General features: G+C 48.0%; 1 protein-coding gene across 1 annotated transcript in view; it reads left to right on the top strand.

Moving 5' to 3' along the window:
* Positions 1-24,049, top strand: part of GRIP2 (glutamate receptor interacting protein 2) — a 119,255-nt gene that overhangs the window by 55,455 nt on the left and 39,751 nt on the right. Inside the window, exons 3-12 of the mRNA XM_009639289.2 lie at positions 3,062-3,197; positions 4,016-4,161; positions 7,387-7,473; positions 7,762-7,837; positions 8,426-8,571; positions 15,310-15,457; positions 16,164-16,333; positions 20,217-20,342; positions 21,131-21,283; positions 21,505-21,691. Of these exons, the coding sequence (XP_009637584.2) occupies positions 3,062-3,197; positions 4,016-4,161; positions 7,387-7,473; positions 7,762-7,837; positions 8,426-8,571; positions 15,310-15,457; positions 16,164-16,333; positions 20,217-20,342; positions 21,131-21,283; positions 21,505-21,691 (1,375 nt within the window). The remainder of the gene's footprint in view (positions 1-3,061; positions 3,198-4,015; positions 4,162-7,386; positions 7,474-7,761; positions 7,838-8,425; positions 8,572-15,309; positions 15,458-16,163; positions 16,334-20,216; positions 20,343-21,130; positions 21,284-21,504; positions 21,692-24,049) is intronic.

Below are 24,049 nucleotides of genomic sequence, written 5' to 3' on the forward strand. Positions count from 1 at the left end.
GGTAAAACCTCCCAAACCACCCATTCTGGTGTATCTATCAGCAACGCTTTTGCTGGAGGGCAGAAATGGATGGTAGCAACTGGTCACAGTGAGTGGTACGTTACTGGTGCAGTTGCAGTCTGGCATGGAGCTGTTGATGGTGGTTACAGGGAGACAGGAAAGGACTGGTTCCTGTGCTGGGCTGGTACCCACAAAAAAGAAAACAGCAGCAAAGGAGAGAAGGAAGAAGCGCTGCTGCATCTGAGCTCGCCGGGTGGGGAGGGAGACTGGTAGTGTCTGGCAAGCTTTGTATTTCCCGTGTGTGACTAAGTTTGTTTTGATATTTAGTCAGTCACAGCAGACTTCTGTGAGATAAACCTTCCTGTGCAGAAACACAGCTGGGGGCTGAAGAGGGAGTGGAGAAATGGTAGCACATTTGCCACAGTTGGTGCTGGGCTTTGCCTGCCAGCAGCACACCAGCAGGTTTGGATGGGCTGCTCTGGGCAACTCTTCTCCTTCCTAATAAAGCCCAGGGCTTGATTTTGACTTCTGACTGTTCACAGGTTTGGTTTAGTGTGTTGTGGGGGATGGGGAAGAAACACGGCCATTGCTTCATCATCTGGCAATTTTTCTCTGGGATATTCTGCATCCTCTGGGGCTGCTGCAGCACATTGCCCCTGCACCACAGCCCTGATGGAGAGAGGCTGACTCCCTCATGAGAGCCAGTCTGGCCAACGACCCCAGTTCAAAGCATCTCACTGGGGAGGGCAAAATGCAGGTGTGCTCTTCCTGCCCTGGGACACTTTGAGCAGCAAAATCCAAGCATGTATGCCAACAGAAGATATCCAAGACTACTCTCATATGGCACTTAAAAGACTGTGTCTTGAAGGACCAGTCCTGCTTAACCGTCTCAGTTTTACATGTGTGTGTCTGTGATAGCGGCAGTAGATTTATAGAGGCATTGGTCAAAATCCCCTATTGCTTACCTTGATAGATTGATCTCAGGGACTTGCCTTTTTTCAGAGCAATGATTTCTCCTTGAACCCATAACAATGGGTAATTGCGCTCTGGGAGTTCTCATTCTAAACACTTATCAAGTATCAAAATTAAACCCCATTGAGGAGCTAATAATCTCCCCTTGCGGCACCATCTGTGTTGATCAGTTATGTCTGTAGTTGAGAGGAAATTTGCAGGATAGTGCCGGATGGTGCTCCTTCCAGCTCGGCAGGGAGCCCCCACAAAGTTTCTGGCAGCCCATGGGATCCCGGGTTGGTGAATTGAAAACTAAGTTACTGTAGTTGGCAAGGGATCAAAACTGAGTTTAAAAAGCAGAAGTGTTACAGACCTGACGTTTTACAACGAGCTGCCAGTGCCACATTAAATGGGTGCCCAGCAGTGCCTGAACGCCTTCCAGGCTGGCACGAGGTTGCAAACAGGTTCCCCACTCACGTTAATCGAGTGCATGGATTATTCTTGGAAGTGCTTTACAAAACAGGTAGTGCATTGCAGGACTTGAAGCGAGACACAGTTTCTGGTGTCATTACACAAGTAGCAAAGTGCTAGTGATGAGGCACCAACGGTGCTGAATGACATGGTGTTTTTTCTTAGTGAAAGGATAGAGAGGGGGAAACCCTGCACCAGCATGGATCTTCTGTGTCAATATGTTAAGAGACCGTGCCTTGCTCTGGAAATCATAGTGTGCAAGAGGTTTCAAATGTTCCCTCTCCAAATAGAGCATCTCATTTAAGCTTGATGGGGTTTGCTGTGCAAATAACCTCCTGGGCCATTTGCAGTGTGGGCTTTAGTCCACAGCTGTGGGATTGCTGTTTGCCACGTGCAATGCCCATCACTGCCTTCCCCTGCACGGTCTTGGTCCCTGTGTGAAGGAGACTTTTCCTCCTGTAAAACTGTGGGAGACTTCAGTACACCAGAGGTAGTGGAGGTGAATGGATCATGTTGTGGACAAATTCTACAAAAGCTTCTTAGTGGAGGCTCTGGCAAGGCACAAAAGTCATCTGATTTGTCCCAGTGCTAATCCTCCTTTGAGCAGAGTGCGACTGCCGTCATGTGGAGTAGCATGGAGCTGCCTTTTGCCAAGTCTGCAGAGCTCTTGGTCTTTCCTCAGGCTGGTGCTGGCTCTCCTGCTAACTTACTCCCCTCCTCCATGTCAAATCCAGAAGTTGGAACATCTTAGGGATCCTGTTTCGTAAAACCCAGAGAGGAGCTGTAATGGGATCAAAACTGTCATCAGACCAGGCTTATATATAGATGCTGGACAAACAAGAATGTCATCTGGGACTAAAAGAAGGTAAAACATACACTGCCTGCGTGGGGTGCGCAGCCCCTAAGGCTGACCCTGCCATATGTATATGGCTTACAGTGCATATGGAACCAGTTACATTTTAAAAGTTACTCTTGCCTTCAATTCCAGCTGTAGATGAGGTGGGCAATATGGAGGAAGTTTAGCTTAGACCAGGCACAGGTGGGTGGGGAAAGTGCTGTAAATAAATGTCCATGCCTCCCCCGTCCTTCCCCTGCTGATGGCGGGATCCTACCCCCTCTCTGTGTTACATTCTTTATCTCCCAACTGTATTGATGTCTTGTGATGTTTTTTTAAATCACAGTATTGTAAGAACCACCCTGTTCTGTCCATCCAGGCAGCTACTGCAAGGTCCACAGCATCCTCCTACCTGGTAACTGTGACTGCCTGTCACGCAGCTCTCCTAACACCCACCTTGCTCCATATCAAATGTAATTCCTGAGGCAGTGTCCCTAGACCAATGCCCAGATCCCATCACCCTGGTTTTGAGTCCTTCCACTGCCCCCAGCACCTTGAAACACAAAGTTTTTATCCTCTTGGAAGCCCTCACTCCTCTGCCTTGTCCTGCTTGGTCTTGCCTGCAAGCCATGCATGCAACACTTTCCCTCCACCAGGACACACTTCTCTTTCACAGCTTCATTTTAAATCAACTGAAGCTAATTGTATAAATCATCCCAGGTCTGTTCTCCTACCATCTGTAGGAAACAGGTGTCTTTGGGATTGGGAGGAATGTGATGTTTGTCTTTATTCTGGATCTTTCAGAGGAGTTCAGAGGCGTCACCATCGTGGAGCTGATTAAGAAGGAAGGAAGCACCCTTGGGTTAACCATTTCAGGTGGCACGGACAAAGACGGAAAGCCAAGAGTCTCCAATCTGAGGCCGGGAGGACTGGCTGCAAGGTGAGAAACCAAAATGGGGTGCAGAGAGCACAGTAAAATGGGAGAGGAATAGTTGCATGTTCTAGCTACTGAATGAATATGGTTATAATTAAAATAGTTGGCACCCGGCTCCCTTTTTTCAAGTGCCCCAGAATGCAAAGTTGGTGCTTCAGTAAGTAAAACATCTTCTATTTTGAGTTATTTTCCATGCTCTGTACAATTATGCTCTGAAATTTTGTGTAGGGATATTTGGGATTCTGTGAAATTAGGCAGCCTTGTCAGGAGAGCTGCGTGGTACAATACATCTTGATCAAGCTAAGTGGTTTAATATTGTAGCTGTTCTGCATGCTGAGTGTGTAAGTAATGTTATTGGCTCAGAAAAGGAATGGGAGAGGAAAGGCTCCAAGAAGCAGAGAAAGGGAAGGAGTAATTGAACAATTTTGCAGGAAACAAGCAAAAGGAAAGATGTTTTCTTTTTCCGTGCTGGATTTTTTTTTTTTCCAGACAGCTCTTGGTATGCTTCTCTGTGACTGATTGCTCTACATGAATGGGAATTGAGCAACAAAAAGAGAGGCTGTGAACACGTATACTGCAATTGTTGCTGTATGTACAGATCTGAACACTTGCTGCTGGGAAAGATAGATGGCTTTGATTTTAGCACTTCTCTCCGATAGCAGGCACGTACAATCAGAGAGCTATGATCAGCCCAGTGTTGGTGGCTTGTTCAGGAAGTCCCCCAGTTACCAAAGGTTCACCAGGCACGTCCAGGCTGAGCGTAGCAGAGACTTTGTGCTACCACTGCATTTTTTTTTTTTCTTTTTTTTAAACTTTCTTTGCAGAAGTGACCAGCTGAACGTTGGGGATTACATCAAGTCGGTGAATGGCATTAACCTGACCAAGCTGCGGCACGATGAGATCATAAGCCTGCTGAAAAACGTGGGCGAAAGGGTAGTGCTGGAAGTGGAGTACGAGCTTCCGCCGGCTGGTGGGTGCCTCTCTGATAACGCTGCTCTCTTTTCTTGGCTGCTTTTTGTCCTGGGGTACAGATGGGCTTGCTCGTGCGTTAGCTGTCATGGCCAAGGCAGTGTCCAGGGGCATTTTGATGTTCTGCCTTCATCTGCTCGCAGCGTGGCAGTGGATGCTGCAGAGCTGCGTGCAGTCGGAGCAGAGCACTTTTTCCAGCACAGTGGGTGCCTGTTCATGCACACCGGTGGGAGATGGCTGATTAGGTCTGTCTTGCCTCCGAGTGACTTGGTAGCACAGGCCAATCTGCCTCCTGACGTTGCTTCAGCTTGTTTTTCTTTATCCCTTTTGGAACGTGGCTACAGGAGGTTTTATTCAGTCTTAAGCGTGTATTGCCAGATCCTCTGTTCTGAACTGCGGCAACTGCTGGTATTCCTCGAGATGCTTTGAAACGTTGTGTGTTTTCAGAAGGGAAGCTGAAGCAATCTGCTTTCCAGCTCAGGGGCCCCGGCAGAAGCTGGCAAGCCCAACGCACATTAATGGGGCTTGTGTCCTGATGCAGGATACTACGTGCTCATGCCCTCATTTGTTTGTTCTGATTAAAACAAATTCCTTGATACAGCTTCTCATCACGGTCTTTCTGTTGTGAAAACGATCTCCCCGGTTGTTACTCATTCAGTTACCCAGATCAGTCAGAGGATGATTGGACAGAAGAAATAGAACAACCGAAAATAAGATGACAGGAAAACCAAAACTAATGAGTCTTAAGCGTGTATTGCCAGATTCTCTGTTCTGAACTGCGGCAACTGCTGGTATTCCTCGAGATGCTTTGAAACGTGTGTTTTCAGAAGGGAAGCTGAAGCAATCTGCTTTCCAGCTCAGGGGCCCTGGCAGAAGCTGGCAAGCCCAACGCACATTAATGGGGCTTGTGTCCTGATGCAGGATACTACGTGCTCATGCCCTCATTTGTTTGTTCTGATTAAAACAAATTCCTTGATACAGCTTCTCATCACGGTCTTTCTGTTGTGAAAATGATCTCCCCGGTTGTTACTCATTCAGTTACCCAGATCAGTCAGAGGATGATTGGACAGAAGAAATAGAACAACCGAAAATAAGATGACAGGAAAACCAAAACTAATGAAATCTAAACATTTTGCCCCAGATAGGAAACTTTCTTACACTTTATAGCTTTGGTATAGCCGCTGCCTTTACATGAAAAGTACTGAATATATAAATGACCATATAAAGTCCTAAGAAGAAAAAAAAATAATATCTGAATTAATTGAATCTCTATCCATCATCGCCCTTTATTCTGCTGTAATTACTTAGCTTTCGCATACAACCCTGGTAAAACAAACTGTGGCTGGAGTTTTCCATGTTCTCGTGCTCACTAGAGGTGACAGTTCTTAATCTTTCTCCTTAGCTGTCAGCCTGGCTATCAGGAATCTGATAAGCTGTACTTCCCAGCTAAGGAGCAGTGCCAATACCACATGGCTCAATCACTAGCAGCGATGCAAGATGTCCTCACCTCTGAATGGGCAGCAGGAGCACACTGAAATAGCGACCTCTCTCCAGTGAGGTTATTGATGCTGTTTATGACTAATCCAAACACAGAGGCACTGCAAAATACGGGGAATTGTCAGTTATTGCCTTGCTCCAGTTCATTGTGGGCTTTTCATCTGCGGTGAGGGTTTTTTATTGCTGTGCGCACCCACCTCTCCTCTCTTCCTCTCTCTTTTGCTGGGCAAAGAGCAGAAATCTAGTGCAATTCAATAGCTTCTGTTTGTGGGTTTGAATTTTTCTCCCCTCTTTGTAACTTCCTGCTTTGGAAGAGACCTTACAAGTCCAAGCCTAGTTTTCAGGCCACTGTGTCATATCATCTCTTTTATATATAAACCAAGCTCTGTGTTAACACTGGCTTAGGTTTCCCCTCTCCCCACTGATCTTACGAAAGGCTGTTGAAGAACTTCATGCTTGGATGCTTAGGGCAGAAATTGGATGGTTTCTGAACCCATTTGTGGATGCTTTATACCCTTTTCTTGGTATGTGAGTATCAGCCCCTAACTGGGAGCCTTCCTGTGCCCTGAGCTTTTCCCGTCTGGAGTATTTCTAGGTTGCGTCCCTGTTAGCAGTCTGTGGACAGCAGCAGGAGCAAAGCGGCTGTGTGGGGGACGGTGGGTTAGGGGTTTATTTGGCCTCACTGTAGTCTGGTCCCCAGGGCTGCCTGCCTGCAAGGTGGTACGATGCCTCCACTGTACGTCTCTTGGGTTAGTTTAAGGGTTAGTTTAACCCTAATTTGGGTGCAGGTTGCAAGCCAGAGGGCTTGCACTTGATGCTTGGCAGTGAGGACCAATGTGGTCGGTGAGGGCAGTGGGGAGATTTGCTTCAAATATCGCCCCCTGAGCCAAGGGGGAATGCCAGCGTGGATGTGTCTAGGGGAGCCGTCAGCTTCAGTTTGCCAGGTTGAAGTCAAGCTCTTAGTCTTTTTTCTGATTATCCTTGTGGGCATTCATTGCACTTAGTTTAAAGATCAGGAATTGATCTTTTCAGAGTGGACCAGGCTGAAATGCCATGTGCAGTTCTGGATGGAGAAGACTGGGAAATTGTCCCGTATTCACAGTAGTTCTATAAATCATTAAATAGCAGGGGATGGCAAGGGATGGAAACAGTTTCTTTCTTTTTCTCTTTACTTTTGTGCATTAAATAGTACTGTGTATTTAACATAAAATTACTGAATTGCCCCTAGGATCAGTTTAAAGGATTCACTTAATCTTTTTTTAAAGTCAAAATATGAGAGGTAAGGGAAAAAAACCCCAACCTTTTGCACTGAGGATTTGGGATTTTAATTTTCTTTAAGGTCAGCTGGTGACTTGATTCCTTAAACTGCTGCTGTTTTTTTTTAATAAGTTTCCATCTGCAGCAGAAGCTTCTGGATTTTGAGTAATGCTGAATGCATTAAAGCCAGTTGATAAATGAGACGGTTTTACTTGAATGTCAGAGTATTAACCAAGACAAATTTTAGGGGAGATGCACTACACTGAGCTGGTGAAATCATCCTAAAATATGGTGGTTGGCTCTGACGAAGGTTCACACATCCAGGCTGGGCTCTTTTTGCCTTCAAACAGGGAAGATACAATAAGGGGATTGGGCTGGACGTTCATTTCAATGCCATTTTGATGAGTTTTGGTGCAAGGTGGCATGGAAAATGTCTATCTGGGGGTAACTGGGTCTTCCTCCCTTCCTTCAGTGCCGGAGAGCAATGCTGGCATTATTCCCAAGACCATCGAGGTGTCCCTCTACAAGGAAGGCAACAGCTTTGGCTTTGTGCTGAGAGGTTAGTAGCTTCTCTGGTGAAAAACAAAGAGGGGACAAGCACCGGCAGAGGTGATTTGGGAAGTGGGAAGAGAAAAGATGAATGTCATAAATCTTAGGTGAGAAGCAAAAGCGTGTCCTGGAGAACATCCCGTGCAGCCTTCAAGGACTGCCGGCTGCTTAATCCAGGGCAGTCTTTTTGCTTTCAGGCTGTGTCAGCTGTTACATGATAAATGTCTCTCCTTTCTCAGCACTCTCGTTCAGACTCTCAAACCTCCAGTGACTTACGGCTTTCCCGGTTTGATTACAGGGGGAGCCCATGAAGACTGGCACAAGTCCAGACCACTGGTGCTCACCTACGTGAGGCCGGGTGGCCCAGCAGACAGGTAATGCTCCTGTTGCACCTCCAGCATTTGCTTTCACAAGGCAGACCAGCCGCTCTCATTGTGCTCTTGGATGTGCGTCTGTCTTGTCCTCCTTGCTGGTGCCTCCCTAAGGCTTCTCATGCCGGTGGTATGGAAGAACACAGGTGGTGTGGGACCTGTGGTGTGTGGGGAGGATGGGTCCAGCGCTCATAGGCTGACCCATGTGTAGATGTTATAGTTATAAACAGAAACTCCTCTTCTAGAGGCAACCACTTAATTAACCCTGTGCAGATGAAGAGCTGATGCTGTGTTAGAAAGCAGGAGGCAATCTGTCTATTCTCGTGCTGCTAATTTAATATGATGGGCCTGCTACTATAAATAACACAAACCATTGTCCCAAGGAATGTCCAATTCCTACAGGATCAAAGCAATTGACTTTTCCAATTTTTATATATCTATATATATCTATGCGCGCATACACACATATATGTATACACACACATATGACATAGGTATATTAAATATATATGCAAAATATATATATAGCATATCTAAATATAAATAAATACATATACACAAAAAACTCCTTTTGCCTGTGGCTTCTTACAGGGAAGGGTCCTTGAAAATTGGGGACAGGCTGCTGAGCGTTGATGGGATCCCTCTGCACAGCATGACCCACGCTGATGCCCTCAACATCCTGCGGCAGTGCAGCCAGGAGGCACTCTTCCAGATCGAGTACGATGTGACCATCATGGGTAAGGCTAAGATGGTTGTGGTGGCATTCTCCCTGACTGCCTGGAAAGTATGTGAGACTAGACACGGTAACTGGGATACTCGGTTTCAGTGGAAAAATTGCTGAGCAATGTGCTGCCAACATGGGGCTAGGGCGTAGACTTCAAAGCTGGCTTAGCTGAATGCATTTGAAATGCCCTTATCCAGTGATGTGCCTTGACGGGAATGATGACTGGTTTTAGAGGAGGGGGGGAAAGTGGATTTTCTAATGTAGACAAAGAGGGCATAGGAGAAGTCGGAGTTAAAGGGGGCTGGAGCGCTCTGCCAGCACTGCAAATACTGCTATTAAATGAGTGCAGAGGAGCGGGCAGAGACTTGATGTGGCTGTGGCTTCGGTTCTGACCCTGCTTAATTCTGGAGCTATTCCCTTCCTTAGAAACGTTAGTTTAGATCTGCTTCTGAAATAAATGAGGGGTGATCAACTGATTGACCCCAAATAAAACAGAATTTACTGGAGGGCAGAGGATGGGTATTTCTAAAAAATGTGCTACACAGTAGATATTAAGTTTGAGGGTTTGGAGGGTTGGTGGCTTTTGGTTTTTTTTTTTTTCATTTGATTTTCAGTTTCAAGCCCTGGGAAAGGTTTATTATTAGCTACTGTAAAGTCATTTTGAGCTGGCTTTGTGACACACAGCTGTTACTGCAGGGAGCGTTGTTAATGAGTTTAAGGTTACCACAGAGTCCAAAGCTATGTTGGTTCTGGAAGCTCATTGAGCTGTGCGTTAGGTTTTGACGTTGCATATATGTCTCCAGAGGGGTTTCTGCCTCCATTGGAGCCACAAGCTGCACTAGGTTGGAGTCTTTTCCACAAATCTTGCAAAGCAGTCCAGCACGTCTGAGCCTGAGAGCCAGTGGGGAATAGGAGTCTGTGATATCAGGTTGTTTTCTGATTTGTCAGTGAGGAGAGAAATAAAAGGATCTGCATCTGAGAGAGTTTAATACCACCCACCCCCAAGGAAAGAGAGCTGAGAACGCCACAACTCACTCCATGTGATGTGCAAGAGGGTTGCACCAGGATAAGGGAGCTCCTCGTGCCAGCCCTGAGGGTTTTCTGCTTCCTTTTGAGCCTTCTTCCCCCAGGCTTTCCCCTCCTTTTCAGCAGAAACTCCACAAGCATGGATTTACTGGGTCTCTCCAGGGGGAGAAGGCTGCCAGGACCTGGGCAGCTGAGTGCCACATAGGCACACACTCTGCTGGGAGAGCTGGCAGGAAAAACTGATGCCTCGGCAGTCGCCTGCACACTGCCTGGCTTCTGCCATGCTGCAGGAGCAGCTTCGCTTTAGAAATCGGCTGGTATTCATGAAAAAGAGGAAACACTTAAGTGATGGAAGAAAGAAGCTACCCAAACCCTCTTTTCTACCTTTCTGTATGATTGCGATTGTGGTAGCTCTGCAGCGATCAGTAAGGGATGTCTGTTCTCCTGGCAGGCTGTTTGGGCTGGCAGCCCTGCCCGGGGAGGGGGCAGGCGGAGGTAAGGAGGGATTTTGGGCAGAGCTGTCAAGTCTGAACAATTAGTGGTGCGTGACAAATGGGCTTTCTTGGGGTTTTGTTGTTTGCATGGTCCCTTGGTGCCTATGTTGCAGAAAGTTGGTTGTTTTAAAACCTGACTTGGAGCAAAAATAGCCATGAAGGTGTCTTCGTATTTCTTCTTGAATAACTCTCCCACCCTGAACTGCTAGGGTTGAGTGAACACTGGGTGGTGGCAGGGTTTTATGCAGTGGTTCTCCATCTTCTGTTGCTATACGGTGGACCATGGCCAGATACTTCCTACAATGTAAACCCAACCCCTTTCTTAGATAATTCCTGCATAGAGTGCTTCTCCCCAGTCCTGAAAAAGGATATACTTGCTCTGCTTTCTTTTGAGGCAAGATGATGCAGAACATGTAGCTTAAAACAATCTCTGCAGACAGTTTTGCCAGGCAACAGCTAATAACTGCAAGAGGAGACGAGTGCATCATCTCCAAATCACAACTATTACAGACATTCTTTTTATCAGCCATGGGAAGATGATGAGGGAAGGGAAGAGCAGGTGCTGGAAGCAGTGTGAGGATGATATTCGGCAGCATTCCTAATTCCTGTTTTGAAAACTTGGCGAAGGGGCTGGAGGGACCTGTGGCCACACAGTTCACTTGATTAATTCTAAGAGCTGGGATACCACCATGAAGTGATGCTTGGCCTGTTCATCCCCCGGTAAAATAGGGTTTTTTGCATCACTCTCACTCTTCACTGCAGCCGTGCGCGCTGGGGTGGTGTGGGCTGACCCTCGAGGGGGCAAAGCTGTTTTTCCGCATCTGTCCTTGGTGAGAGACCAAAGCTGCTGTGGGGGAGTGTTGAATCACAGTGTTCCCCAGCTGGCTGCTTGGTTTCTCAGCCAAAATTGTGTGCCGAGGAGGAGCTGCATGGGGCCAGCCCCGCTCTCGGTGTGAGGGATGTGGCAGCTGCTTGCCACCACCACCGAGCATCCCCCGGCTGTCAGGCTTTCACCGAAGAGGCCGGCGTAGGATGGGGCCATGGCAGGCTTTTAATCAAATTGGCTGCGATTTCTCAAGGCCACCAAAGGAATTAAATTAATCTGCCATTTCCATTTAAAAGGAGTGCAAACTGGGCACACACCTCCCTTGGGCATCAGGAAAGCCTCTGCCCTTTGCTGATGCTAGATAAACGTTGTAATAAACAGATGCTTTCCTGTGGCGACACTCTATCTTATGGGCCTTTTAAAAAAAAAAGGGGGGGCTGGGCATCCCAACAAATAAACTGATCAGCCAGAAACCAGTGGCATTTGAATAGTTACTCAGTAAATAAGCTGTGTGTGCCGTGACACGAGGCACTGGGCTGCAAGCCTTTAGGGTTGACTCATGGAAGGGGGAAGCTCTCTGCCAGAGATGATGAATGAGCAGAGTGATTTGCTGTGTCCTTCTCTGCTCCCTTCCCCCAGCTGCCCCTCCACCCATTTGTTTTTAGGCTGGAGATTTTTAGGCCTGCGGGGCTCTCCTGCTGATGGAGTGGAGGGCTGGTAGTGTCCCACAGATGGGCGACTGCTTGGCATCTGCTGAGCAGCGGCAAGGGATAGGGCCTGAAATGGAGCTCGGAGGGATCACAAGCCGCTGGGCTGTGTCAGGGAAGGGGCAGCTCCCTGGTTTGGTTATTCTAGGAGCTTTTGTTTTATTTTGTTTGCATTTGCAAGGGGGTTGCCTTTTTTTTCTTTTTTTCTTCCTCGTCCCTGCTGGCACGCCTCACTCATTCCCCAGGCGAGTGCTCAGAACGCTTTCCAGCCTGGTTACAAGAGCATCCCTCCTTAGGGTGGTGAGAAGAGCCAGGTGGGGCTCAAGGAAATCTAGTGCAAGGAGGAACACCTTCTCCCTCCCCCTCCCCCTGCTCTGTATTTCCTCCAAAATAAGCTGTTGAGAGAGAAATCTTTATGAAAACTCCTGCTGACCCCCAGCTTTGAGCGGTGGGGTAACCAGCTCTCTTGTACCTTTGGCACTGGAGCGTCTGACTGCCTGGAGCAGACCCTGCTTCCCTTGTATCCATCACGACATTGATGTGAGTGGGTTTTGCACAGCCCTTGTGTCCTCCTGGGGTCAGCCAGGTGGACAGGGTGATGGCGTTTGCTGTACTTGAGCAAGTTTTGGTAGACTTTCTTCTTTCAGTTTTGGTGGAGAAGATTAGAGGGTTGATTAGATCTGTAGTGAATCACCTGGTGGCTGCTGAATTTCCACTTGAACATTTTGAAGTGGCTGAAGTTTGGGTTCGGAAGGAAAAATGCAGGCAGGATTTGGGGGCAGATGGGCTCCCGGGACTGATTCAGGCCAGAGCTGCTGATACTGAATTTTAACAGGGGCCTATTTAGTCAATGCCACCTAAAAAGAGAAGATGTCTTCAAAAAGGGTGAGGGCTTAAGGGTTTATTTGGTTATTTAAAATATTGTTTCTGAAGATAGATGAAGATAGCGCGTGTGCTTTCCCCCAATAGCGTCAGGAGATGTAACATCATTCATCCAGCAGTGGGGAACAGGAGAGGGATCCTCTTCTGGACCCTTTCTGACTGTCCACTAAACAACATGTATTTTGGACAAGTTGTGTGACAGCTGTGCCTCAGTTTCCCAGTCTGTAAAATGGTACCATCCTCCTCTGGGAAGCACAATTCATTCATTGCTTGCAAAACACTTTCAAACCCTTACATGAAATTCTGCACAGCCAGGCAAGGCAGCATATGTGGTTTTTCCGTTCCTTGGTAACAAAACCCTAGAGAAATGATGCAAGGTGCTGTATCCATATTAAACCCTGTGTCACTGGCCTCAGTGATGCTTGTTCTGCAATGGTGTGATTTTTGGCCCCCAGTGCATGCTGAGCAGCATTTGAGTTGAATATCTGGTGAATGCTGAGCCTCCAGAACAACTGCTTAGAGTCTCTTGGCTGGTGAGAGAGGATCTTGCTTTAAGTAAGGTGAGATTTGCTGTGAAATGCAGGAGAGCCACGGATGCCTTTTCCACAGCTGCTGGGTGAGGTTCCAGCTGTGCGTGATGGTGCAGAAGGACCTTGTGGTGCCAAAGCAGCAACAGGAATTGACTCCCTACAGTGAGGTTATTGCATGGCCTGCCCTGGCCTTGACGTGTTTCTTTTTAAATTAGCTTGGGTGTAATAGCCCCATGTTAATCATGCCTCACAAATATTGCTAAATTGCAGGCTCCTGACCTTTGATTTAAGCCAAATCTTGCCCTAGAATAATTAATAGAAGCTTGGCTGGTATTTCCCCAACAAATGCCTCTATAAAATGGATTTGGAGCAATCCTCATCTATGCCACTGGAGATGAGAATTAAAAGGGATGGCGGGGTGGCCTGTGCTGTGGGAGGAGGGACCGTGGGCTGTAGGCAGGCCTGTGATTTCCTACAGTCGTATTGATACCTAGGTCCTGGCATGGGAGAAGGTACCCAAAGCCTTTTCCTCTCATCATCATGCTGAGACATGGCCTGGGAAATGCTTGGCAAAGCTGGGAAGCTTGGATGCTGGGCAAAACCAAGAGGAGTAGGTATTTTCCTTGCACAGAAAGGTCTACCACTCCAGCAAGCTTTTTTACGTGGGTTTTTTTTTCCTGTTTCCTTCCCTTCAGCTGGAGAAATACAAGTTTCTGTCCAACTTCAGAGGATATGTGCTGGACACCCACGGGCTTCAAAACCAACATATAGCTGGTGTTTGCTGTTGGAAGAGATCCTCAGCCTCTTGGTGCTTCCTTTGCTAATGAAGGCTTAAGTGCACCTTCTGCAGGCTTTAGCTGGATGCTTTGTGTATCTTTTGATTGAATGGGGATGTGCTTTTTGCCAGGGCCTGCAGGTCTCCCCAGTGGTCCTTTTCAACAGAGAATAAACAGTGTTTTATTTGAAGCCTACATAACCTTTAACGTGGCTTATTCCTCCTCATTCCTCCTCTGGGAAAAAGGTCACTGCAAGTAGACCAGAGCCTGAACATCTCCTGGCTGGTCCCCAGGGGAAATTTCCAAGGGAAATTTCTGTCTCCAGAGACTCAGCATTTTCAGCAAATCTCAGGAAAGACCTCACTGTGGCTTAGCTTCCAACATTTGCATCAATATTCCCGCTTATCAGAGAGCAAGAATGAGGCATGCATCAAGTTTTGGAGCCAAGTAGCATCAGCATTTTTAGTGGAGCATAGCTTTAGAAGAGAAAAGCCTTACTATGAATAATTAAGGGCGGAGGAGGCATCAAGCTCTCAGAGGGCTCTGCTGGACTTTCCTTTGAAGTGGATGGCTGGGTTTCTGTGAAGTGCACTTTTGGGGGGCATCAAACTACACATGGGGTGCTGGTTGTGGGTTGTGTGGTGGCAATAACACGTTTGTGAATCCAGCCTTTTTACAATGGCTTTAGGTAATCTGGAAGCAAATGTGTATAATAGAGGTGGAGGGGATTTCTGTCTAATCAACCAGAGACACAGGCTTTCTTTTTCCTCCCCCTTCCTCAGAAGAGATGAATAGGTATGGTGCAGGTTTATGCTAGCAGGTGCAATTTCGTAGGAGTTCCATAGTCTCACTTACAGCATCTATTAAGCTTATTGCAGAAAAGCATCTTTTAAACACGAGTTACTCCTGTATTGTCTGATGAGAGAGAGGAGGCTCTTGCAAGCATGCAGGTAGGCAGCACTGTGCCTCTGCTCCCACCATCACACCAGAGGAGCTGAAACAAGCACTCGAGGGGATATTTAGAAGCTGGTGCTGAAGCACACAGGAGTTGAGTTGTGTGCTGGTCATCAGCACGCAAGACATCTGAGTACTTCAGAAAGTGGGATCCTGTTTCTTTGTGCCTTTTTAGTTTGTTTGGGAAGAAGCCTGTAATGTCCTTCTGATCTTCCTTTTTTGTGCTTTTAGTACTGTTGATGTGACTGCTTTGTCTTTGAGCAGTCTCTTTCTCCACCTTGCTCTTTAACCCCAAGAAAAGAGGCAGAGGGGTTGTTTCCATGAGTGAATTGCTGTAATATCTCTTCACTTCATTATTATACGTGTTTTGTGCAGAAGAAGTTTTGCTTCTTGAGTTTACCTCTTGTTAAGTTACTGCATGATACAGACTGTAGGATGTCCAAACTACGGGTTTTGCTGATACTCGTGGCAAATCAGCACTACTGGGCAACCCCCTGCATTCAGAAATGGAAAAGGCAGTATGAGAAGTGTCTTCAGTTGCTCTCTTGTTTTGCAGATACTGTAGCAAATGCTTCAGGTCCTTTACTAGTTGAAATAGCAAAGACTCCGGGGTCTACGCTGGGAATCACACTGACCACAACCATGCACCGGAACAAGCAGGTCATTGTCATCGACAAGATCAAGCCGGCCAGTGTGGTAGACAGGTACAGATGTGAACAGGCTGCTCCTTGCTCTGCTTTTCCTTTCTCTGCTGCTTTTCGTCCCCATTCTTCCCTGCCTTGCCTTGAAATGTCCATGTCCACATGTCCTTAGCACTAAGCGCGCTAAAAATACCTGACCCAACGCTAGTGGACACTCCTCACCGGGAATGAATGTAACTCAGTGCATGTGAAAGCTGAGCTCTGGTTTAAAAAACTCAGATCTGAGTGCCCTGGAGCTGTGGAATGGCAAACACCTATTCTGGAGACTTCTGGCTAGAGCCTTTTCTTGATGGGCAAGTCAGCTAGTCACCCTTGATTTGGGGATGCAGAAAGACAGACCGGGATACAGCCCTAGCTGCGGTTAGTCGTGTTGCTGAGCTGCGCTGCTGGCTCGTAGGAGTTAACTACACCACTGGGTGAGCCCTCAGCCATCCAGACTAGCTGTGAGTGGGCATTATTAAAAACTTAAAAGATCTTTCCCAAGCCATCAGCAGCACTGACTCAAGCATGAATTGTCTTAGTTGGTGTTTTGGGCAAAGCTTGAACCTAAGGTTCAAATTGGAAGTAAAAAAAAAAAAGAGATATGAAAAATACTCACATGAATTCACACAATAATTCACAATTGGATTCTGTACGTTTCTGCTCTTAGCTGTAAGGACATGGATTTGGGCTTTGTGTGTAATTACCACTCTTGCTGTTCCCTTTGCAGGTGTGGCGCGCTGCATGTTGGCGACCATATCCTCTCCATTGATGGCACGAGCACAGAGCACTGCTCCTTATTAGAGGCAACTCAGCTTTTAGCTGCCACTTCAGAAAATGTCAAGCTGGAGATATTACCTGTTCACCAAAGCAGGCTGCCTTTGAAGCCCCCAGAAACAGGTGTGTCCTCCATGCAAACACTGCTGGTTGCCCTTAAAATTCACTTGAGGTCCCTATTGGGCTTCTTGCTGCTTTTGAATGGTGGCAACAAACTCCAGAGACATCTGTGGAGGAAAAAAAAAAGATGTTTTGATGAAATGCATGTGATTAGATGACGTTCTTCAAGGATGTGAATAGGAAAAAAGGTAACATCTGTGCTTGAATGGGGAAATTGGAGTCGGGAATCCCAGGGTTTTGCAGTGCTGAGTGCTGTGCAAGCCGCTTCCTTAGTACCTCAGATAAGAGACTTTAATGGAGAGGGAGGAAAACAACCTTGGTGCTGGCAAATGTATTTCCAAGCTCAGTTTTCATTTGCTGATGCCTGGTAAGGTTTTGTAAAGGACATGTCAGTATCTGAGCAGGATTCTTCTGGACTTCTATAGGAAACAAAGCTGTGACACAGGCGTTCATCTTCTTGACCAGCCTGTTTGAGTGGCCGCTGTGTCTGAGCAGCAAGGGGTAGAGTGAATGCATCCGTAGCTGCTGCTTTCCACCACCCCCCACCAAAGAAACAGCAGGGAAAAAAATTCTACCTCCAGGCTCAAAATGTCTGTAAACGTTACTAGGAATTCACCCTGATGAGCATCCTTGTTACCCACCTTTAGTTTCTCCTTCCACGTGAGAGGCTGACTCAGGCTCTCATATAAACTTCACTGTGGACATAGCCTCAGTACTAGCAGATTTGTTGCAACTCTTGCCTGCAGTTTTGTTACAGTCTGTGCTGGTGGTCTTGCAATTCAGGTGTTTCAGGCGTGACTGTTCAGCACCAGCGCCTTTTTGCAACCATTTTCAATCATTTGTCCCTCAGGAACATGCATTTCAAGAATGTTGGTGCACAGTAGCCCTGGGCATAGCTCTTGTTTCCATTCTCTTCTAGGGTGGTTTGGGGAAAGGACGAAAGTATCTGTGTTGTCTTCTTTAGCATGATGTGGTGAAACATAAAATCTAATAACATCTCCATGTCTAGAAATAAATCCCTTACATGTCCAGTCCAATTTGTGCAGAATTAAAGCATTTTAACAAAGGGGGATGGATGACTTGACCTTTGTGCCCAAGAAAAAATGGAAAGCTATAATCCTTTCTCAGTGGCTGTTAAAATGAACTATTCTTCTCATTCCATTAGTGCCCTTGTCTTAATCTCCTTTCAGAACACATGCATTCAGCAGCAGCTCCGGAGAAGGAGGATGTGTGGAAGGACAGCTCGGTGTGTTCAGAGCCTTTTTAGCCAAACCTCCATACATCAGATCAGTTTGCTGTGGCAGAAACACAGAACACAAACTTGGGAGAATAATTGCAACACATGAATATGGAAAAATAAGGGATAAAACAATCATTCCCACTTCTGATTAAACTCTTTAACATGTGAAGGATCATAAGGAGGGATGTTGCTCATCCACATGGCTGTTAGGAGGCAGAGGTGTGTGGTTGGAGACCACAGCACTGCGCAGCCCATGGTGAGCAGCTGAGGGACCACACTAAAGTTGACAAACTGCATCTGGCCCTGGGAGGGAGGCTGTTTTCTGCTCCAGACCTTGACTGCCAACTCCACAGGCTGCTTTTTCCACGTTTAGGGAAGCAAACAGGGGCAGTAAGGAAAAATGGGCCATGCAAAAGCAAACTGTCATGGCTGGCAAGAGAGTGAAGCCCGGGGAAAGCAGCCGAGGAGACTGTGCAGACGCATCCCTGCTCAGCACTTGTACTACTGAGTCCTTCCAGCGTATGCCTGCATGGGGCTTGCCATGGTATTTTTAAAATGTGGCTTCTCATGCAATCAAAATCCAGTTATTGAGGAGGTGGAGAGGGATCTGCAGCTGCCATGCAAAAATACTAATGCTGAAGCACACGTTTTGTCAAGCTGAGTTTGCTTTCTCTGTGGCTCTGGGGGCATTTGGAGAATTTGTGGGAGGATTATGCCCTGCTCACAAGATCAACGGGAGTGGATGGTGCCCAGAAGCGGTGCTGGGATGGATGGGTTTCCTCAGGCGGGGATGATGTGTGAAAGCTTGGGGAAGGCTGTTGTAGGTTTTTATCATAGAATTGTCCAAAATCTCTTCTATTCCCCAACGCACTGACAGCTGGGTTTCAAAGGCACTTTTTTCTGTTGTCAGATATGAGCTAAGAATTTGTAGACAAATGGGAGAGTTTTAATTACTATAAATGGATTAAATGATTTTGTATATAGGCCCATAAGCTCTGTCCTTCATGTTCAAAGTGTTTCATTTTATTAAGGGCTCTCCTTTTTGTCTAGATATAGCTACATTTATTAATTTGATTTTTGTTTTTAAAAGCTGCCTGGCTCTGAGTTTACTTTTGAATCCACAAAATAGATATCCCAGAGCTGGAAGTGTATTTTTTAAGAGCTTGATATACTAAGTGCTAAACTCACTAAGTGTTTAGGAAAGACTAAATATAATCACTGTATCATTTGGAAAACCTGATTGAAATGATTTGGTGCCTGTGATGCATGCACACAAAATGGATGTCCACTGTTAAAGGCACTAACAGATCACCTTTAAATGAGATCTCTGGGTGGGCTCCCTAAATAGACTGAGCCACTGTCCCAGGTTTGCCCCCTAAGAAAGCTCTGGTAGTACCAGCGCTGGCGGCATTTCTGCCTACGTGGCGGACACACATCCTGGAGGAGGTCTTGTCCTGGAAAGGCCGTTGCCAGTCAGTGCAAGTGGTTGCAAGGTTAAGAGCTCTGGGATAACTCGTGGCTCCAGCGATGCTCCGCTGTGGGATGCCATTCATGCTTAGCTGAATAAAAGAGACACTTGCAATCTTGCTCATTAGCCAGCCAGCAATTCCTCTTGGAAGAAAATAGATCCAGACAGCATGGCACAGAGGTTTGGGAGAGAAAAACCCAGTGCTGCTGGGCAAGGAAAACCAAACTGACCCTGTGCTGCCCAGGGGCAAAGAGCATCAGTGGGAACAGGCAAGGGACCCATGCCTGGGGGGATGTTTAAGGCACTCCAGAGGAGATCTGTGGCATCGCAACCTGATGTTGCAAAGCCACAGTTCCTGGAATTAAGGGATTTCCAGATGATGGATGTCAATGCTGCAACAGATTTCTGCCAACATGGGCTGGGCTGAGGGTTAGGGTTGAAGCTAAAGCAGTTGTGTGGCCTTGAATAGAGTCTGCCATGTGGGTGCCATGTTTTAGTTTACTGTTTGCCACAGCATTGGCATCTCTTTCTGTGTCAGTGGCCCTCTGTAATTGCCTTTAAGCAGCGGTGCATAAAATTCCTTTTGTTCTGGTGAGCTGGAGGCAGCCCTGCGCTACTCCTCTCTTTCATCCATACACACACCCTGTGGTGGATGCCCGGCCAAGAGCAGCCACTAAACAACCAAAGGCTGAAGCCAAGCAAAGTGCTCGAAGCAGTCCTTGGCGTGTGTGGAAGGCGTTGTGCCTTGTCACTGGGAGGGCAGCTCTGGCAGCAAGGTGGGAAACAGCACAAGGAGGTTTCCCCGGTGCTGTCAGATAACACTGAAGGCCTCTGCGGGAAACTTATGGCTGGAGGCAGCTTCTGCATGTTGCACAACAGACTGCGAATGGTCATGACATCTGTGCGCTGCCAGCACAGCTTAGTCAGGCCGTTGGCTCAGGATGTGGAGATTTTTATGGGGAAGGAGTGGGTTTCTGCCATGTTGCATCAAGTGTCAGGAGGTCACGTGGGAACACGTTTTTGCTGCTGGTGCTTGACACACTGTGGCTGGGTCCTGACTTGTTCAGAGCTAGTATGAGGCTCTTTTCTACAACCTCCTGGCTTATGCTTCTTACCTTTTCTTTCTCTCACTTCTTCTCCCTGCCTCTGGTGATTTCTGCTCTCCTGGGTGCCATCAGTCAAGGTGCAGAAGAGTGACCACCACCACTGCTGGGACCCCTGTGTCAACTACTGTCACACCCACCATCCCGGGCACTGCAAGACGCCCACATGGAACCAGACGTCTGGACAGGATTACTGCAAATGTAACCCCAGCGCATGGCATTGCCCCCATCCCTGCATGTGTCCATTTGTGTCGTGCCCCTCCGTTTCTGTAATACCCAACTCCATAGCCGCAAGTGTCACTCTTTTCCTCCTTGATCACCTGGGGTTGTTTTGAGAGGTCCAGTGCTGAGGTGCAAAATCAGTATCTGCAGCCCAGCATGTGCAGATCTGGTAACTGCAGCCAGAGCGGTGTTCTGGGCAGACCCGTGCTCCCATCCTATAACCCCCCACCCCAGTGCCTGGTTTCATACGGGCAAGGGCAAACAAACATGTTAGCAGTAGGATTACAGCTGCTTCAAAATCTGTCTGTAAGCCCACCTCTTGCAGAAAGCAGGCTCTGTTCCAGGTTTCTTGTCTTATGACAGCAAGATGAGGAGGAAATGTTACGCTGTGTGTTGGGAAGCAAACAGGGGAGCCCAGTTGCCCAGTAGCTCAAGTTCAAACTGTGTTTTCTCTTTTTATGTATTTAAGGTTTGTTAGTGCCAACCTGCTGTTGGCTGCCCTGCATCCACGATGCACCTCTCAGCTGGTGGCCTGGATGCCCAGTCACTGGGGTCACCGCACACCAGACAGCAACATCCATCTTGAGCCCAAGCTCACTCTCACAGCTCTCCTGGAGCTGCAAGCCCAGGACAAGGTTCTTGCCTCAATCTTGAGCCCTGGAGCTGGGAAGAAGGAGCTAGTCCAAACACATTAGGTGTTTGATGAACACCCATTAGATGAACCTGCTTCTCTGTGCACATCCTTAACACGCTCTGTATTTCCCCAGCTCTGGTGGCTGCCAACTTCTCATCTCCCACCATGAACACGCAGGGCTTCCCCTGCCAGAACTCAAACACGCTACCTCGCAGCTCCCACCCCATGAGCCCCCGCACCACCATGCTGAGGAGGAGGCAGAAGAAGAAGGAGCACAAGAGCTCACGTAAGAGTGGTGGTGGGCCAGGGCTGGGTTGGCCGGGGCATGCATGCTTGCCTTGCTGTCCTTATTGTTGACTGTTAGCTGGGGCAGGGCTGCTCATCTCGGCACTGTCAGTGCCTCCCTCATCCTTGGTCACTGTCCCCACCGCTGCCAGACCGAGGTCTGACCAGACCTGTTGTGCTGACCATGGTTACCCTGACCTTCTGCCTCTCTCCTCCCCTCAGTGTCGCTGGCCTCCAGCACGGTGGGTCCTGGTGGGCAGATAGTCCACACGGAGACAACAGAGGTGGTGCTCAGGGGAGACCCTTTGAATGGCTTCGGACTTCAGCTCCAGGGAGGCATCTTTGCTACTGAAACCCTGTCTTCCCCACCTCTCGTCCGTTTTATTGAGCCTGACAGCCCGGCAGAGAGGTTAGAGACCTTGCCCTTGGATGCTGATGGTGCTGCTGCTGAACATTTCATGGTTTGGTTTGTTTTCTCTCCTCAGAGGCTCATTTAGATATTTACTATCATCCTTGTAATATCTCCCATTCTTCACTGGGCATGGTTTACTGTCACTGCCATTTCTGCACTCGTCGGCTGACCGCGGCCTCCCTCGCATCCCAGGTGAACGTCTTGGCACCGGGCTGCAGCTGTTCTGGGAGGAGGAGGAAGGGAGCGTGTGTCTGTGTGAGAGCGCCATTCCCATTCCTTTCTTTTTTCCCCCCCTTTCTTTTCTCTGAAAGATAAAGCTTTTGTCTGCGTGCAGAAAGGGGAAAGATTTAAACAAGTGGGCCCAACAAAGTGTTTTCTGCCTGGTTTCATTGTAGCAGAGGCCAGCTCTATAAATTGGCATAAAAGCAAGGTTCTGAAACGCAGAGGAGGGCTCTGGTTGAGGAGTAGGTAGGTGCTGTGTTTGAGCACTCTTGCTTTTGGCTGTATAATGCTGGGAAAAGAGCAGAACGGAGGAGCAGCATTAACTGCTGCATGTCACCCCCCGGGGATTCCAGGAGCCGCAACTCCTCTGGTGGCCGAGCCTCAGCTCAGGAGCTCTGGCTAAACTTTTTCCAGTACCCTTGCTGGCTGGATTTAAAGTCTGCTCAAGTGCCTGAGCACTACAATGTAGATGCCCTCTAGCAAGGTTTTTCGTACTAAACGGACCAGGTCCCAGCATGGCTTGAGCTCTTGTGGGGTGGAAAGAAGAGCTGGTTTTGTTAGGCAGATGGAGTAGTGAGGGGTGAGTGAGCTGGCACTTACGCCCCCGTGCTGGTTTCTCTTCCCGCCTATGATTTCCACTGGTGGTCTGTCCTGCCTAGGGGTGCCTGAGGTGCAGCGACGTGGCAGTGCTCAGCGCCTGCTGCAGATCCTTCCTCGGGAGAAGTTGTCCCCAAGGGCCTCATCAGCATGTGCTGATGGTTTGGTGTCCCCAGGCCAGCCTTGGGAAACAGCACATGGGGGAGTCTTACGGCAGGGAAAGTACCTGCAAAAGGAAACGCAAGTCCTTTCTGCGCAGAGCAGTCTCTGTGCTTGCTTCTCCAGGTGGCCGATGTGGAGGCAGGGAGGAGCACCAGTGCCCGGCACTTCTGTCCCTGTCCTCCCAGAGCCAATGGGCTGGCACAGGAGAAAGAGTTGTCCTCTGTGATACAGGTTAAGAGAGATTTCAAAAGCCTTTTATGCCGTTTGTTTGTTTCCAAACAGGGTTTAAAAAGGAAAGTGGTGGCGTTTGGTTTTTTTTATCCTTTATTACCAGGGTGAATTTAGCTCACATTGCAAAGCACCAAACGCCTTTTATAAATCAGGCAGCAACAAAGCCTGCTGTCCCAGGGGAGGTGGGAGATGTGCTGAAATCCGCCTGGCTTTGTTTTATTCTCTTGCCAAGCCTGGAGCAAAAGCAAAGACTCGGAGTGCAGCCTTGCTTGGCTGTAATGTGTCACACGCGCTGCGCTCCCTCTCTGCTGCCCACCCAGCAGGATTCGCACGCTCCTGGCTGCCGCTTTCTGCGTTTGCAGCCTGGATTTGATTTGGGGATTAAATCTCTGCTACGCATTTCTTCCTTTCCTAGACCGTGCTGCTCTTCCTAGCTGGCAGGGAACACTCTCTTTCCTCCCCTTGAAGTGATAAGCGCACTGGGTTTGCAGTGAGGTGAAGAAGGCAGTTTTATGTTTTCATTTCACTTTTTGTTTCTTGCTACCTCACAGAACTCATTTGCTCCATCCTTCCTAGATACCTTATTCCCTGCCCTTGAGAGGTTCTGCTGTAACTGCAGCCCAAGACACTAGAGCTATTTTTCTCCCCGTTGCCAAGCCGGGCTCTCAGCTGAGGCTGGACTATGCTCTTTCTTGTGCTGCAGTTGTTGCCCTTTGCAAAAAAGGGTGAGTGGTGGGGACACAGGGATCAGGCTCAGCAGCCTGGGTCTGTCCTGCAGGTCTTTCCCACACTTCTGTGCAAGAACTGTGAACCTGAACGTGCTGTTGCACAAGGGCACGATCCGCAGTCACTTTGTCCATCTGGCTTGCCGTGGAGGAGCTGCCTTTTGGGTGTCTAGCAAATTTGAGTGCTATCAGGGAGGAGGATGGCATCACCCTCTTTTCAGGGAGGTTGGGCTGCCTCGCATTTATTATCTGGTTTGTGCTAGCTTGTGGCAGGCAATTTATAGCAAAAGCTCTCACCTTCTTGACTTGTGATTTGTTTTACAGCCAATAGCCTCTAATAGACCTTCCTCCCCACATGGTGTTTTGTTTCCTGGGTGCAAGATGAAGACTTTGGGCTCCGAATGAGACAGTGGTTCAG

This window comes from Egretta garzetta, unplaced genomic scaffold (genome assembly GCF_000687185.1).
Source record: "Egretta garzetta isolate BGI_Z169 unplaced genomic scaffold, ASM68718v1 scaffold215, whole genome shotgun sequence".
Classification (NCBI taxonomy): Eukaryota; Metazoa; Chordata; class Aves; order Pelecaniformes; family Ardeidae; genus Egretta; species Egretta garzetta.